The sequence below is a fragment of the Cordyceps militaris genome (assembly GCF_000225605.1).
Source record: "Cordyceps militaris CM01 unplaced genomic scaffold CCM_S00005, whole genome shotgun sequence".
Lineage (NCBI taxonomy): Eukaryota > Fungi > Ascomycota > Sordariomycetes > Hypocreales > Cordycipitaceae > Cordyceps > Cordyceps militaris.
This window is the reverse complement of record NW_006271973.1, coordinates 2,770,667-2,787,716: the sequence shown is the minus strand read 5'-3', so window position 1 is coordinate 2,787,716 and position 17,050 is coordinate 2,770,667. Positions and strand designations below refer to the sequence as shown.

Sequence of the window (17,050 nt, the reverse complement as noted above, 5' to 3'; positions counted from 1 at the left end):
TCGCCGCCAACATGCACCTGCAGCTGCAGCGCCTCACCGACCAGGTCGTCGCCGCCTTTGACGCGCGTCTCGGTCACGACGACGACGACGGCGATGCCGCCAACGGGGACGGCGAGCAGCGGCAGGCCGTCGCCGCTGTCAGCGAAGAGGACGAGAAGCATCTCCGCGCCGTGCTGCGCAAGAGGGAGGGCCTGCGCCGCGTCGCCCGCCACATGGAGGGCGCCGCGCTGCGGCGCTTCGTCGTCGCCTTTCGTGACGACGCTGAGGCGCAGCGTTTTCATCGCCTCTGGAACGGCCGCTGGCTGGGCGGTCGCGACATGCCGCCGGCTGGGGGCGCGCCGCGGCACTTTGTGCGGACGCAGGTGCTGGATTATTAGATGGCGTCCGCCGCGGCTGCGGTCTGTATATATTCTGTAGCATATGTAATAATGGTATGAAAATAGCTAGGGCGGGTATGCCGCGTCATTCTTGTTTCGCCTCTTGATGCACTGTCGTGTGCCAGACGTCTTTACTTTGAAAAGGATTCTTTCGCATACTGGGGCAGACATTCTAATCATCGTGAGTACAAGACTGAAAAGACCAGACTTGCTATACTCTAGTTCAGGTTTGCAGTATCTTTATAGTACAAAAACGACATCACAAACAGCCAAAGTGGCCTTCCAAGTCAAAAAGGAAAAATGCAATAAATAGAAAACTAACAGAAAAAGGCTCTCTCGGGTGTGTGTTTGCGTGCCATATTTCCCCAGGCACGCGGTTCGGGGCGGAGAGACGGGTAGTAAGTAAGTCGTTGTTGTTTGTTGTCGAGTGTCGTGGTGGTATTGTAGTGTCCACGTGGGGAGTTTGCTTCATTCCTCATTCTCCTGGTCTCTCTTCGCTCTATCCTTGCCAAAAAAATTAATCCATCCTCCGCTTAGTACCATGGTCTCCCAGCATATCCTGCCATGGTCCTCTCTCATTCTTCTTCGTCCTTATCAGTTTGATCCTCTCTCTGCACGGCCGTCCATTCTCAACAGCACTTGCCGCCCATTCCGCCCTCCGTCTTGTCGCCGACATTGACACCTCCAGAGGAACCGGCCTCGTTCTTTGAGTTGTCAATGAGTCGCTTCTTGATGTCGGCGGCTAGGCTGTAAAAGGCCTTGTCAATGTTGATGTTGCTCTTTGCCGAGACCTCGAGGAAGGGGATGCCGAGCTCGTCAGCGAGGGCCTGACCCTGCTCTTCGGAGATGACGCGCTTGTCTTCCCAGTCGCACTTGTTGCCGATGAGAATCTTGTTGACGCCCTCGGTAGCGTGTTGCTCTACGTTTTGGAACCAGGTGCGGATGTCTAGATTGGTCAGGGAGTGTGCTAGTAGAAAAGTAGTGTGTTGCCGCCTTTAGGTAGTTGATGGCAGGCGGCAATCGCAAGATTGACGTACTGTTAAAGGAGCGCTCATCAGTAACGTCGTAGACGAGCAGGATACCCATAGCACCTCGGTAGTAGGCGGTGGTGATGGTGCGGAAGCGTTCTTGGCCGGCGGTGTCCCAGATTTGTAGCTTGACGCGCTTGCCATCGAGCTCGATTGTCCGGATCTTGAAGTCGATGCCGATCGTGGTGATGAAGGAGGGTGTGAAGGAGTCTTCGCTGAAGCGCAGCAAGCAGCAGGACTTGCCGACGCCCGAGTCGCCTATCAGCAAGAGCTTGATCTATAGAGAGTGCAGCGACGGGCGCGCAAATGGTCAGCCCAATTTCATCTCATTGTTAGTCTAGCGAGTGCGTTGGGAGGCGCGGGGGGGTAAGGCGCGCCGAGGTAGCCGCGCAATGCAGCAGTTAGGGGCCCGTTGGCACTGCATTGACCACGACGAAACCAGCCACAAGGGCAGCCAACCCAGGCGTCAGAAGAAGAAATTCAGAGAAATCGTACAAGGAAGTCATAGTTGCGATTGTTTGGCATTGCCATTTATAATGGTCCGACTGGCTGCGAAGTCGGTGTGCTGGATGGGGAGAGAGAGTCGTGCTAGATAATAGGCTTCTTTGGGCGATGGTCGGTGGCGGACAAGACAACGCAGCGTTTATGCGAGGGGTGAGACGGCCGATTACGATGACGGGCTGGAGAAGGAAACAAATATTCTGTTCAGGGTTTGTTGAGCGCGGAATCGAGTCGAAGTTGTGAGTTTAGGGGCGCGCTGGTGGGTGAGGAGACGTTCCGGACAGGACAGCAATTCGTTGGCGATGACGGAGGGGGGTTTCTGGTGGTGCGGCAGAAGTTGGACGGGAAAGGGTGAAGAAGAGGAAGAAGCGGACCCGCGTAGGCGTTGGCCGTGGGGGAAGGCTGCTGCGCTGCTGATTATGGTGGAGGCGGCCAGACAGTGGGAAGTGGGAAGAGCCGAAATCCTGGTTTAAAAAAAAAATGGATAAAATAGAAAATCCACGATGAGCTGAATTGTAGAGTTAATATGGCAAGCTACGAGGCTGTTTAATTCGGAGAGACAAAATGAGCCTGACTAACTACCGCCCAAAGAGTTGGTTGGTGTCAGATCACCGAGGTATGTCTGCGTGCTATCTTTCTGTCGATGTAGGTACAAGGCATCCCTACCAACCCCGGGCAAAATACAAGTACCTCGCCTCATTCAGGTACCTTGACAGAAAGCCAGGTTATCAGTACGTCACATCCTCCACCACCGCCGTTTTAGCTCCCGGAACTGTGGCCTGTTGCCCCCCTGCAGGTAGGTTCTACCCGCCCAAGCCACTCACTCCGCGCGTCCCCGTTTCGTATCAGGTACACCGCTTGGCATTCACAGCCGCCGACAGTAACTTTCCTTGTCAGTCCATCCTCCAGGCTGCCATTTTTTCAACGACCGGAAATCAGGAGAACAGGCCCAACTAGTTCCTGCTCGTAAAGGCAGACGGAACGAATACGCTCATGAGTGGGCCGGCCGACACATGATCCGAACATGACAATATCATCGTGACAACCGATATGTAATATTGAACTGTGTGGGCTACAGACGAAAAAAGACCGCAGTCGTGAACAAGCTACAGCACATCTACCAGCATGATCCGTACTCGGGCGAGCAGCCGCACGAGCAGTGTCGAGCGTCGCTGCCGCACTGCATATTCTTGGAACAGCAGTTGCCAAACGCGCTGCCAGAGCACGTCTGTCCAAACTCGGGACCGCACTTGCCGTCCTTCGACACGTCCCACTTCAGCCCGCCGCCGCCGATGGTCTTTCCGTCTCCTGCCCGGGCCGTCTTTGTGCACGCAGGCTCACCCGGCGGCGCCTGGCTCGTCGTCGCCGTCACGCGCTCCTCGCCACCACCCATCTCCGTGTCCCCCCCTCTCCGCAATGCGATGTCCCCACGGCTCCGGGATGTCGTCCGGGGCCGTCGCATACTTTTCCTTGCCGTCAAACGCCGGCGGGCCCTGAAACTCCTCGCGCTCGCACGCGTCGTTCATGGCCGTGCAGTAGTCGCTCCACGTGTAGCAGTTGGCCGAGCCGCTCGCGCGCGCCGAGTCCCAACAGACCTTGCTCTGCGCGTAGCACTCCTTGACGGCCGCCCAGCAGCCCTCCATGTCCGTGTACGGGGCCACCTCCTTGGCGCACCAGTTTGCGTTTTTGATGAGGCAGGTCTGCGGTACCGCGCCCTTGGACAGCTGCTGCTGCTGCTGCTGCTGCGCTGCCTGCTTGAGCGCCTGGACCGACGACGAGGGGGGCGCAGCCGGGGGCAGGTACACGGCCGGGCCGGGCATCGGGTACGCGGGCAGCGGCTCCTTGTTAATGTCAAAGCCCAGACCCGGCGTCTGCGCGTTGACGTAGCCGGGAATCGACACCGTCTTGTCCTTGGGGATGACGGCGCCCGCCGGCCCGCCCTGCACGAAAATCTGCGCGCAGCCGAGGAAAAACTGCGGATCGCCCTTGTACGCAAAGTGCAGGGCCAGGATCTCGGGCCGGACGAGGTAGTAGCCCGGGGCCAGGCCGGTGGGTAGGTTGACCGACAGCAGCCCGTCGTGGGCGCGGAGGCGGTCGGAGCACCATTCCTTCGTCTCGCTGTCGTAGCCGTCGTCCCAGATCTTGAACCAGCCGTCGCCGGCCGGCGGGTCCGCAAACATGTCGTCGACGCGCTTCAGGTACACGGCGCAGGGGCCCTTGTGGCCCTCGTCGATGGCGCCGGGGTGCTGGGCGTCGGGCCACAGCCGAAACTCAAAGGTCAGCTTGGCGCCCGAGGCGGCCGGGCAGACAAACGGTACGGGGTCGCGGCCGCCGTAGCCTAGAGCCGGGAGGAGGAGAGCATGTTAGTACGGGGTTTGTTGCTGCCTTGTGGTGAGAGGGAGCACATGAAGCAGTAGCATGTACGTACCACAAGCCATGGCATCGCCAGTGATGGGGTAAATGGGCGACGTTCCGGTAGCGCCGCTCTTGGGCATTCGGACGCACGTCCCGTCGCCCTGGTTTTTGCCATTGATGTAGAGCGTAGTGAAGAGCGTATGGGCAGTGGCAGCAGAGGCCAACGCCAGCATGTTGAGCAGCTTCATATTTTTGACGCGGTTCACTCTGTACTCGGGGGAGAAAAAGATTTTTGCTAATCAGGGAAGCGGGAAAACGAAACAAAAAAGAAACAGGTAAAGGAGAGAGTGTGGATATGTGAGAGAAAGAGTACGTCGCAAAACGCTGTGTGGGATGAAGCAAAGCCTCCGTCTGCGTGATACCAAAAAGGAGTGTCTTCAGCACTTAGCTGGGGTAAAAAAGGGAAGTGAAAAAAAAAAGTTCAAAGAGACAAACGAGCCGGCGAGTCCTGGAGGGCAAAAGGACGTGTAGAACCGAACAAACAGGCAAGACGGCGGCTGCAGCATATATAGCCGCCCTGTGACTGACGGGGGGGGGGGGGTGCTCGTGGTGCAACACGACCACGAGAACGAATTGGACGAGGCGTTTGTACGCAGCTCCTTGACAACATGAAACGTTATTTAATCCTGCCTGGGCGAGGTTGCACGACGGCGCCCCAAGCCAAGCCCTCCCCCCCATCGAGAACCCAAATTGTGATTGTGACGGAGATTGAACAAATACCTTAACCGATGAGAGGATATGCAGGTGCAGTCCGTTTGGGCTCACGCCGAGGCCACATGAAACGCAAACGCCCGCCAAACGGAATCGAGATGACTTGTTTTGATCGGCAAGCCAGCGTTTAATTATATTGAAACCATGCTGCGCGCATCACCATCACTCTGCGAGTCGAAGTTGCTTCCTCCTACTCGCGACATGTTCCCCATCTGGCCATGTTTCGAGATGAGGCTTGTTCTTTGTTCCGTGAGCGGAGATTTCTTTTTCGTATCGTTCATCTAACAAGTATTAGCCAATAAATCGGCCGTTTCTATCTCAACAACTTAATTTTCCCCACCCAGGCCTTGCTCCAAGCCATCCATTCTGCCTCATGTACATTGCACAAGTTCTACAACAGCGCCCCTGCGTGCCCCGAACAGTCTGATGTTGATACATTATTTTCTTCTTCTTCCCCCTCTTTTCAGCTCGTACAGACAAAATTCTCCTCCTCGTGCCACCACTGCCAGTTGTCCTCGCTTGTGTTATTGTACAGCATATAGTACACCAATTTTATGCAATTTCCTTTTCTTTTCTTCTTGGATCTGTGCCAGTCCTGGAAAAGGAGGTGATAAAGAAGGGGGCGAGCGGAGATTCGTGGCGCGTTCGAGCCGCATCACCGCCGATCCCCGTTCCCGTCCACATCTTTTCTCGTCTGACGATTTACTGCTCGTTAATCTTGGCAAGAATCCTACACACACACCAATCAATTAGCATACGAAACATCCCTATTTACATGTCTCATCACACGAGGGGGATACGCACTCGCTGTCGCGGAAGAGCTGGTACTCCTCCTCGCCCGCCTTGACCGGGGAGCCGCCAAACTGGGGAATCAGGACGCGGTCGCCGACGGCCACGCCCATCGGCAGGCGCGAGCCCTTCTTGTCGAGCGCGCCGGGGCCGACGGCCACGACCTTGGCCTCGTTGAGCTTCTCGAGCGACGACTCGGGCAGGAAGATGCCGCTGGCCGTCTTGGTCTCGGCCTTGATGCGCTGCACCAGCACGCGGTCGAGGAGGGGCTTGAGGGCGCGGATGGAGCGGATAGTGGTGGCCTTTTGATTGATTTTCAGTTAGCTTTCCTTGATTCTTGTCTCTCTTGCTGCGCGCCGGGAAGGAAAGCAGGCTGCGGGTGAGTCGTCGCATTAGGGGCGCCGGTGAACCTGGCCATGCAGAACGCGCAGGGTCCCGTCCAGCAGCCACTGTCCCGCGGCGGAGAAGAATTCCAAGCGTACCATTTTGATGAGAATGTAAATATGTTGACGGGTGCAATCAATTGATGTCGAGTCGTCGGGGTATTGCAAATGATGAGGCTTGATGGACAGGTTTAAAAAAAAAAGGGTCAAGTTCTTTCCAGGCCCAAAGTCACCCGCGGTAGGTGGAGCTCTCTTCCAACAGCTTCCAGAAATTCGCACCACCCGGCAACGCCTTTTTTCCACCTCCGACCAGCCCCTACCGCGAATTCCCACCTACCTCTCAGTTACTGCCCTGCCATCGTCACCTCGGTACAGATTACACATGAGAAAGTACACCAATGTTCATTAATTGTATTCTTCTAACCAATAATTTATCCAATATTCGTAATGACCAAAATAGGAAAACAACCCGTACCCCGAGGTCCCTTCTGTAACCCATAACTATGTAGTTGCCTCAACGCTGTATCCACTAGTCTGTATATACCCTTCTTCTAATACTAGTACTATTAATGTCAGCCATATTTCATGTGCCAACGTCTTCTCCACGCATTATTTCTCGCTTCTTCGTCTGCGCATTGCAGGTCATCTTGGCGTCTGTCGGAGACTGGCGACTCGGAAGTTGCTGGCCGCACGTCCACCGGAGCTCGTCTATGTGCTGGGGTTGTTCGGCGGCTCAAGCACGTGCACATGGTCCTCGGCCGCAAGCACCTCACCATTCTCCAGCTGTTGACATATGACCGTGTCGCCTACCCAGAAGTCTTCTAGAATTTCTTCCATTTTGGCGCGTTTTTTGGGGTCAAGCTCGAGCATGCGGTGGATGACGTGACGGCTGTATCGGGGTAAAAGTCGAAGAATGCGCCAAGGTCCTCTGATGATTTCCTTCTTCTCACCCTCCTGAGGTTTGGGCTCGGTCTTCGTTTCTTGCTTCTCTTCTTGCTTCTCTTGCCTTTCGTCATGCTTAGGCTCGTGCTGGAGCTCGACAGATTTGGAGTCTCCAGTAGTAGCGCTCGAGTTGGTAGTGCCATTCTCCCCAGACTCATGCTGGCTCTTGGAGCGCTGCTCGGCTTCACGAGTAGAAAGAGCTGAGATATTGGCAGCTGAGGAAGTCGTCGACGGCGTTCCAACAATCAGCTTCTTGGGGTCATGGCCAGGCGTTGGCTCAGAGGCAAAAAGCTTGAAAGAGTTGTCTGTCATGCGCGGCAGCTTCCAAGGGAAGCGGCGCAGGCTCATACAGCAATAAATGATCGCCAGCGACCAAATGTCCACCGCAGCCGCGTCGTACTCCTTTTGATCGTATACTTCAGGTGCCAGATACGGGTCCGATCCGACGATGCCTAGGACTTATTAGTTGTGACGCAAAAGCAGACTTGGCAAGCTTACCTTTGGCTAGAACAGTCTCCGTCTCGAACGGATACTTGAAGACATGGGCGCTACCAAAGTCGATAATCTTCATGATGCCCTTGTCGCTAACGACAACATTGTCGAGTTTGAGATCGCGGTGGGCCAGACCCAGACTGTGCAGATATGTCACGCCGTTGAGAATTTGGAGGAAGCAGCAGCTGACTTCCTCGCGCGTCATTCTACCAGTCATGACAATAGCGAAAAGATCGTACGGGCCGTACTCCATGACCTCGAGCCAGCGACCCTTTTCCTGGAGAATGTCGAGGGTCTCGATAATGTTGCCGTGGTGAAGGGTGGAACCAACGCAAAATTCGGCTGTTACCTTTTTGGCGTATTCCTTCTCGGACTCGTAGGTGTGGCGAGCGCGAAACTCTTTTACGGCAAAAACAGTGCCATCCTCCTTGCGGCGCATGAGACGGACGGAGCCACCAGCGCCAGCCCCAAGAACCTTGCCGAGCTTTCCGTATTTAGAGCTGAGTCCATGATCATCGGCAAAGGGAACGAGCTGAGAACTGCGGGAGCTGCTCGGGGGGGTGTGGGTTTTGGGTTTGGGCGGGCCAGGCGAGGCGTCGCGCTTCTTGTTGTGGCCCGATTTGCGGAAGAAGCGCTTCAGATCGGCCATGGATCCGTGTCCATGGTGGTGGCCGTGGCCGTGGCCATGGCCGGAGCCTCCGTCGCTCGAATCGTCCTTGGAGGAGTTAAAGGCTCCAGAGCCAGCCAGGCTCGAACGGGAACCACCCGGGGAGCCGTGCTTCTTCTTCTTTGAAAAGACAAAGCGCGGGTCAATGGAGGCGCGGCTGGGGTGGGGCTGCAGTGGTGGGCGTCGATTCTTTGCGTAGGGGTCATTGAGATCACCAATCGGGGTGGCGGGCTTGGAGTAAAAATGTGAGGCAGAACTGCGGGAAGGGCTTGATTCGCGAGAGACTGGAACGGAGCTGCCGCCGACGCTGAACATGCCCTTGCGGTGGCTGCGAGGATCGCCAAGGTGTTCCTCGACGGATGAGGAGCGACGCAGAGCAGCATGATCGGAGCCTGGGCGATGGACCAACGATGCTCGCTCTTGCGCGAGGGCTTCTTGGGAGGTAGATTGCAACGGTGTAATCATGTGCGAGTCACTGCCGGTGGCGCCGACGGGGCGCTTGTCTCTGGCTCGTCGTTCGCCGGCTGAGCCCGAGGGCGTCAGAGGCGGGGAGGCCAGCGCTGAGATGCGAGGACTGCCATGGGGAGAGTGGTAACTGGAGGATACGGGGGTATGAAGGCGTGTTGAGTCGGGAGAGTCTTCCTCGCGGGAGGGAACCTTGACGCAGTGGCATCAGTATGGTGGTGGGGTTGGCGGGGGTGTGCCGTGGCCGCTGTTGGAAAACGCAGCGGGCAAGGGGGAAACGAAATTGACATCAACTTACACGGGACGGCGGAAGAGAAAAGGCTTCAAATTGGTAGGTATTCAGGCGACGCTCCTGCAGCAGCGGCCCTTGGAGCGACTTGGTAAAGGCCCTCAGTTGCTCGGGGGTGACCTCTTGCGACTGGGCGGCGGGGGCGTCGGGAGCAGCAGCCGGGGTGTCGTCTTGGACAGGCGAGAATTCCTGTACGGCCGAAGAGAATCGCACGGCGGGTGTCGAGGCCCCAGTCGTAGGGCCAGGTTTATGATCAGCGGCGTCTTGGGCGGGAGGTTGTTGTCGCTGTTGCTGTTCCTGTGCGGCGTCGGGGCGGGCGGCGGGGGGGCTGCTGTCCGCAGAGGCTTGCGCAGCTTCCGATTTGGCGTCAGTCATGATGAAGGGCGTAAATAGCATGGTACAGTTTCCATGGACAGCTAAAAAAGGAGGCGGGGGGATTAAGAATGAATTGGGTGAATCCTGAGAGCAACGGTGCCCCCGGAAACGGGAGAAGTGAAGATGGAATCAGGGCTTCTTATCTGGTTGGCGAGTGTGCGAGGGAGAGGTTACAGAGCCAAGGAAAAAAAAGTCTGAGGCAGAGGCAAAGTTGGCGGAGCGAGGCTAGCAATGGCAGTGGCGGTAGCGGCCGTTTGTAGGGCAGGCAGCCTCAAACCATTGACCAGGAAATGGTAACCGTAGCAGCCTGCGCGGGATACTTGCAGGTCTCAGAGATGATTTTTGTTTCTTTTTCGGCTTTTTCCCCTGACTTTCTCTTCAAGTTGACCGGGAACGTTGGTTGTTGCCCGAGCCCGGTTTACCTGTGCGTGACCGGGGGCCCGGGACAGATGCGTCGAAGCAGGGGTTGGTTTATATTCTTATGCCCAATGAAAAAGAAAGAAAAAACGTACCGGCGGCGCCTAAATGCTGAGCCTTGCCCTGTATTTGAGAGACCATGGCCAGGGGATGCTTGCTGTGATAATTGGTAATTTGTAGACAGAGCGGACTGGACGACTAGTCGTTCGGTTAGGATGGCGCTAATAAAGGAAAAATATGAGAGAGCGAGGCTTTACCTGTCAATATCTTTACCTGTCAATATCCAACTCATGCATGAGAGTCGAGGCGCAGCAAGGGAGAGCTGTCAGAAGGGAAATGTAATATATATGGCAGCATGCAGACGGGAAAGCGACCCGGGATGGAAGAGGGGCAGAGTGGACTTGATGGTCACACTGCCAATTGAGATTCTTTTCCAATCTTTTTTGGCATTTGCCCCCTTTGGTACGATTATCTCAATAATTCTAATACATGAGGACTGGGAGGCTCAAGGGGTAGGTACGGGCAAATCTAAGGTTCAGTTACTTGGTAAGTGCAAGTGATCCGCTGAGCATGCCATTATTATCATTATTATTGGCAAGATGCGCAGTACGTTGAAAGACCGACTATAGTTTGGTAACACGAATAGTCTGACAGCTAACGCATTCTCTTGTTTGACAAGCAGAGAAATGTCAAGTTACGGGAAGCTGCAGCATCGCATAAAGTTTGGTGGGTCCACCACCATCGACGAGTGGGTGAAGCAAGTCCGCGGTCGACAGCAACAGCCAACAAAAGCTCGAGACGAGCGAGGACAGAGGGAAAAGAAAATGGGAATCAGACGTGGCGACGAAATCATGACTTGGCAGAGAGCCCTTCGGAACGAGGTCGGATGGCCGGGGGCGGACGTGTATTCGTCAGTGGGCCACGTTACGTGACCAGTGCAGTCTTTTTTTTGCTTGTGATTGTGCCACTGCTGCGAGATGGCAGCATGCACATCTGCCAATGGCCTTTGCAATACGCGGTAGCTATCCGTATCTGCCAATCTGGGTAGTATCGACTTATCGGGGACTCGGACCCCTGCAGCAGCGAAGTTGAGACGGGACAATGGGCAAACGTAAGCCTAAGCCTTGGTATCGAGAAGCCCGACCGGACCGTGATACAGATTGACTTCTCCGCTTCCCTTGCTGCGCGAGAGGCTTTTATAGCAGCGCCTCGCTAGTCGCTGAGTTGTTTGGCACCGAATGGAAAAGTCCAAGTGGTCTGTTTGTTACCTAGGTACCTACTTAGATGGTTTTTGTCGCCGACTACTCCGTACCTAGTTACCCAATACATACATGCCATCGGGTTCCGATCTACGGCGACGCCGTTTTAGGCAACGCCCGCCTCGCCACACCAAATAGCCGGGCGGTAGGTACAAGGACGGACGAACACAAGCATTGACGCCCGCACAGCAATAGCCGGACTTATCAGGTCAATCAAACAGAGCAAAGTTGTACATGCATGTATGCATATCTTCAGTTTTTGCATTGAGACTACACGGCCGATGCATAGAGTGCTGGGTGTAAATGGCGTTGCCGCTGCGACGCATGCCGCCATGGCCACACGAGTCAGTCAATTGTTCACGGGCAGCCCAGCACGGCCAGCACCGCCCGCAGCCATTTTCTCTGGAGCGTGCAGAGCGGCGGGCGGGCAGTCATGGTGCGTTCTGCCGAGTTTGCATGCTGTCTGCGACGTTGCATATGTAATACAATCTAGTTACTTTCACCCATCGTCGACAAGCCATCGCCGGCGCACAGCCTAGCGTGAACGAGGCCAACATTCGACGCACACAGCACAATTTACACATCTCGCATGTGATTTGAGCGCATAATAACAAGGGTTATGTAGTTAAAGATAAGTATTGAATAATAGCCATTACGCCATATGTCACCGATGGGTGTCTAGCTCCAATAGAATACAAAATACAGAGGGATCGTCGAGCTTCGGTAGGCCAAGGTCCGTCGCATGTCCCGTGGAGAAAATCAGGTAGTCCAAGAAAAAACAAAGTGGCCGGGTAAATGAGACCGAAAATGGGAATTGCCTCCGTCGCTAGCAATATCGTTGGAATCGTCGTCAGGGGGAGAGTCAAGGGGAGAGGGAGAAGTGATGGCGGGTGGGCGCAGCCCAAGGGCCAACAGCTTGGTGCAGTGCGCGCCGTTGAGAAGAGCCGGTCGGTGATAGTGGTAACGTTTTAGTAGGCGAGACGCCGTTAGACGCCACGAATCACTTGGGTTCGTTCCGACTCGAGCTGGGCGGCGTTGCGCTCATACGATTGTTTCTTGCACTAGACAAAAAAGACATGTCAGCATGTTCATGACAATATTTCAGACGGCCAACTTTCGGGCATGGGAAGTGACAGGCGGTGACGTAGACGAGGTGGCCTGGTTGTAGCGGCGGTGGCCGGGGTGGGCAAAGTGGGCGGCCCAACGCCGAGTTAGCGCCCTTGATACTGACTGATTGGGGCGTGCGCCCGGCGTCTCGCATCACGGGACAGCATGAGCAACACGAGCCCGGCCGCAGGGTTTGGCCACAGAGTTCCGGGCAACCCGTCAAAGTTGAGACAAGAGGGCAGAAGAGGACCATGATTCAACTTACGTCTTCCAGGCCGCTGCACTTGTGATCTTCTAATAGGCGGTGCTTGCCGCAGAAATGGCCGTTGCAGAAGCCGCAGTCGCCGACGATGCGCTGGGCGGCTTCGCGGCACTCCTTGGCGTTGCAGCGGATCTTTTTGGGAGGCATGGTTCTTGCTTAGCGAGAGTGGTTGTAATTGACTGGGTTGTGCAGTCGTTGTTGGGACTGCACTGGTCTGGCTACTATTCGGTGGACGATGGGTGCGGTTCCGTGATCGGTAAGCAGCAACGGTGAAGCGAGGCGGTGGTCGTGTGCAGGCCAAACGAGGCAAACGTTGGCTTGTGTGAGTATATCGTTGGAGGTGTGTGTACGCAAAGGATGGCTTTGACGTTGCAGAATAGGGTGAAGCTGTTGCAACGAGAGGATTTGGAAGAAGAGAGTTGGGAAGAGGAGAAGGAGAAGAAGAAGAGTTGGGTTGAGAAATGGGGAGGGAAGAAGAGGAGGGAAGCGGCGAGACAGACGGTGGCGGATGGATGACTGGGCCACCGGGCCACTTGGCCACTGGCTGGGCCACTGAATGACAGCGAGTTCCCGTCTGCGAGATAGGGATACAGGGGCCAGGTTAGTCGTTCGGGCGCTGGGTGTGCCGGTGCTACTAGGCTAATAATCTAATAAGCCACGGTACCTTATTTCTAAGGCCCGTCGTGCGTGTGACGGTGTATCCGTACTGGTATTACGGAGTAATCTGTACTTGTGCTCCGTAACGCTCGAGTCTGGCAGCCAAACGGTAGCGCCGATGGCGAGTTGTTGGACCCAACGCACACCCGTCGCCCTGGCACACGCCCCAAGCCCCAAGCCCCAAGCCCCAAGCCTCAAAAGCCGGCTTTGTTAATAATCCATTTCATCGGCGCACCAGCGACCTAGTATCCCATTTATCATGGTCACAGGGGTCCAGTTGGGCGGTGGCCAGCACAGCTGCGACATCTACCTCAGGACGGGCGTCGAAACCCGCCACGCCCCAGACTGCCAACGCACTGTGCAGCAACTGTGTCTGGCGGCGCCTCCAGTATCACCATAATTGTTCTTAATAATAAGGAAGACAGCCACATGGACCCTGCTTTCTCGACCCGCACTGTGTACTGTGGACGGAGTACTGCGTGCTCTTCACCGGCATGTCACTGACTGCCAGCAGCAGAATCGTGACACGGAGTTGGGCATGGGCGGCGGCTAGGCTCGCCTGCATGTACGGATACTCCGTACTGGATGCAAAGCTGGTATGCCAATACGGCACCACCACCCACCCACCACTGGACGACGGCACAGCAAGACAGGAGCAATCCCTCCTTGGAGAAATGGCCAGCCGTCCTCCTAGTATGTAGTTACAAGCTGCATGCTACGCCCAGCACACCTCTGGAACCGCCTGGAATTGGCAAGACTATTTTATACGGGACTGACTGATGAGCGTAAACGCAACTCCACTTGTAACTAGATGGGCGTTCCAGCAACACGCAACCACACATCAACGGTCCACTGTGGCCCTCTTGCACCCTGCATCCTCGTCCCTCGTCTGCCAGCTGATCAGCCATCAAGTCCATCAGCCTACTTTGTGCAGCAACCCGCTCAATATCGAGCTAACATGCTTGTCAATGGCCCCACATTATCTACAAATTACCATCTTTCCGCATCTCCAGCTTCAGACCCTCCACAAACTACCACGCCGACGCAGCCCAACAACGCAACCCAATCCACCTGCCTGGCACACGCCCTTCAGCGCCTGCAGCTTCATGCACGATGGTTTTTCGATTCCGCTAAGCCACTAGTTACAAGAGCAGTGCATCGACCAAAATGTGTGGCTCACGGCAACAATCCCGTCGTCTCCGCTGCTCTCTCGTCTCTTCCCCTCCCCTGCTCCCACAAAGAACGAGCCATCGTGGGGATTTCGTCGATTCCGTCGACCTGCCAGCTGCCAGCATACCCGTCTTGCCACATCTGCCGCTGCATCGCCCGAGTCAAGCCAATGTCTTGGTAACCGACCACCATGTCTCAATTCCGAGTTCTGATATCAAAAAACCCAACTACCTACTGCATCTGCATCTTCCACAAAGCGGCACATGTCCACCACTCGCACCCGACTTTGTCGTCTTGTCGTCTTGTCGATCCCCGATTCCCTAGCAAACAACGGCAACCAACCCCTCACACCATCTTCTACGCGCCAGCCCACCACGACCATCCAATATGGCTTCGACGTTCCATCACCTGAGTCCCAGCCCATGTTCAGACGTGATTGTCGTGATTGTCCCAACAATCACAGTCGCTCCCGTATCTGCTATCCGCTGCACGCGCTTTTCGCACACATTGGTGGCTACGGCTGCGGCTTCCGCCTACACTTTTGGGCTGCCTGCTGGCTGCTGCTCTCTCCTCTTTCCCCCACGCCACCGTGACATGTGCTACGTGACAAGCGGGCTTTATCAAATGTGACTGTTCCTCCAATCTATGTTGTTCCGGCCAACAAAGCCGCCGATCGACAGACCACGCCCTTTCCGCTCCTCAATGTATCAACCCCGTTCCTCCCTCAGCCCCGCGCCCGCTCTCTGCTCCCGCTGCCGTAAAAAGCAGAAAGGAAACCCCGCGGAATTTGAATGTATAAAATATGCACCATGTTTGTTCTCGACGTGTTCAACTGGCCGCCAGTTGCTCGCCCGCTAGCCATATGCACTTATACCCGACCTGCTCCATCCAGAGAACCCATCCACTCCACTCCTGCCATGCACCCCAGCCCGTCTCAGCTCCCTCCCGACAAATAGGCACAACTCAACAACACACAGTTTGTCTTGGTCAGCCGTTTGTGTATCACCGCAGCGTTCTTCCTAGCTGAGACACCCTGGCTCGGCCTCTCGCTTATTTCCCTTGGCAGACCGAGCCACACAAGCCGAGTCCGCCTGCATCCTCTCGCCAAGCCCGCAATGTATGTTGTTGTGCTGCCATAAGGACATTCAAAACAAGGTGAGAATCTTCTATAAAAGTCAACAGAGTCAATGGCGCTCTGGATTTCCCTGCACTAGATAACTGTGAATCTCCCTGCGAGCTACATCGGCTCTTGAGTCCAACCACGTCCACTGTGGTGCGGTATATTCATCACCACCATGTGTACCGAGAACTACTATGTTACGGGTTTGTTCTCACTATTAGTACATATATGATAGCTCCTCCCATGAATTTGGAACATCCACTAGACGATGTTGAGCGATAAGATTTCCCTTGGCTTAGTCCGCTCTATCCCTTTCTCTAGTACGTACCGCCATGGTCTGTCTGGTCTTTGGCATATGGGAGTAACAGGACCCTACTGAGCAAATGTGCCCCCAGCAATTCCATTCCGCTTCGATTTATATCTTGTACCTACTCGCATCGTTGGTCCCATCTAAGGGCAGATGATCTTCCCCACATTGCTCGGATACATCAGTTCCGTCCACAACGTCCACAAGTTCAACCGTGCTTCTCCTGTCCAAACAGATCTTGATGAAAACCACCAAGAATGGGTGTGGCAGACCCCTCTTTCTCCTCACAATACTGGCAGCTTCGCAACCAAAATTGCATGAACTGTGAAGCGGTTGCAAATAGGTATTCGCCACATGATATTGACAGCCAGGGTATTACAACACAGAAGTGTTCTGAATATAGCTCCGACAGGTGACGCTTCAAAAAGTAACCGACGGGCGAAGTTTGGTGAGTGATTTCATGGCGGGGCAATTCCCAGGTGTGTAAGATTCGCCGACTTTGCTGCCCGCTCCTGTTGTTGGGATCTCTGGTATCACTGTATCCCGTTTCAGCTCAAAACCGTCTCATATGCCGGTGGCGGACTGGCCGCCCGCGAGCTCATCTCTCCCTGCATAGACAACCCGGCACTCTGCCGTCCCGCCGACGACGAGGTACCTCCCCTCACCGGCCGTGCCGTAATCGTCTCGTAAATCTGCGGCTGCTCCACCACGGTCCTCGCAAACTCGAGCATGGTCTCGTCCAGCTTGGCGCCGTACGCGCGCAGCAGACGAATCATGTCCGCATCCCGCCGCACCACGGCTTGCACCAGCGGCGACGGCAGCGGCGTGCCACCGCTGCGGAGCTTGCCGTCGCCGCCCTCGTTGGGGTTGGCGCCGTGCTTGAGGAGGTGGCCGGCCTCGGCGGCCCTGCCGCTCCGCACAACGTACAGCAGCGCCGTCTCGCCCGTCTTGTCATTCATGACGCACCTGTTGGCCTCGGCGCCGTGCTGCAGCAGCAGCGCGACCACATCCACCAGCCCGGCCCCCGCCCCCGCCGGCTGCTCCAGCGCCCACCGCAGCGCGGGCACCCCGCCGTCCGTGGCCGTGCCCTTGGCGCCCCGCTGCAGCAGACGCCGCACCAGCTCCGTCTTGTCCCGCACCGGCAGCTGGCGGTCGCGAATGGCCGCGACGACGAGCGGCTGCCCGGCGAGCGTGGACCGGTCGCCCCGCGCCCCGCGGCCCAGCAGCAGGTGCGCCACGGGCAGGTTGCGCTCCGCCACGGCGTCGGCCAGCACCCAGCTGCCGGAGCTGCCCCGCGCGTCCGCGTCCGCGCCGGCG

General features: G+C 56.1%; 6 protein-coding genes across 6 annotated transcripts in view; 2 read left to right on the top strand and 4 right to left on the bottom strand.

Moving 5' to 3' along the window:
- CCM_07177 (uncharacterized protein) overlaps positions 1-377 on the top strand; it is a gene marked incomplete at both ends in the record, with an annotated part of 1,616 nt that extends 1,239 nt beyond the window's left edge. The window contains one exon of the mRNA XM_006672315.1: positions 30-377. Coding sequence (XP_006672378.1) covers positions 30-377 — 348 coding nt within the window. The remainder of the gene's footprint in view (positions 1-29) is intronic.
- Positions 378-1,006: 629 nt separating this feature from the next.
- CCM_07176 (GTP-binding protein SAS1) lies at positions 1,007-1,911 on the bottom strand (the record flags this gene model as incomplete). The annotated part of the gene is made up of 3 exons (XM_006672314.1): positions 1,007-1,344; positions 1,415-1,682; positions 1,834-1,911. 3 exons carry the CDS (start codon positions 1,909-1,911, stop codon positions 1,007-1,009), a joined length of 684 nt encoding a protein of 227 aa, XP_006672377.1.
- Positions 1,912-3,023: 1,112 nt separating this feature from the next.
- On the bottom strand, positions 3,024-4,494 carry CCM_07175 (endoglucanase B; the record flags this gene model as incomplete). Its single annotated transcript, XM_006672313.1, has 3 exons — positions 3,024-3,315; positions 3,338-4,244; positions 4,335-4,494. The coding sequence occupies 3 exons, from the start codon at positions 4,492-4,494 to the stop codon at positions 3,024-3,026; spliced, it is 1,359 nt and encodes a 452-aa protein (XP_006672376.1).
- A 1,240-nt stretch (positions 4,495-5,734) lies between these two features.
- On the bottom strand, positions 5,735-6,306 carry CCM_07174 (chaperonin; the record flags this gene model as incomplete). The annotated part of the gene is made up of 3 exons (XM_006672312.1): positions 5,735-5,762; positions 5,837-6,123; positions 6,304-6,306. The coding sequence occupies 3 exons, from the start codon at positions 6,304-6,306 to the stop codon at positions 5,735-5,737; spliced, it is 318 nt and encodes a 105-aa protein (XP_006672375.1).
- A 606-nt stretch (positions 6,307-6,912) lies between these two features.
- Positions 6,913-9,434, bottom strand: CCM_07173 (Serine/threonine-protein kinase-like domain; the record flags this gene model as incomplete). Its single annotated transcript, XM_006672311.1, has 3 exons — positions 6,913-7,598; positions 7,645-8,962; positions 9,069-9,434. 3 exons carry the CDS (start codon positions 9,432-9,434, stop codon positions 6,913-6,915), a joined length of 2,370 nt encoding a protein of 789 aa, XP_006672374.1.
- Positions 9,435-12,536: 3,102 nt separating this feature from the next.
- CCM_07172 (uncharacterized protein) lies at positions 12,537-12,995 on the top strand (the record flags this gene model as incomplete). The annotated part of the gene is made up of 2 exons (XM_006672310.1): positions 12,537-12,748; positions 12,860-12,995. The coding sequence occupies 2 exons, from the start codon at positions 12,537-12,539 to the stop codon at positions 12,993-12,995; spliced, it is 348 nt and encodes a 115-aa protein (XP_006672373.1).
- Positions 12,996-17,050: the final 4,055 nt, after the last annotated feature.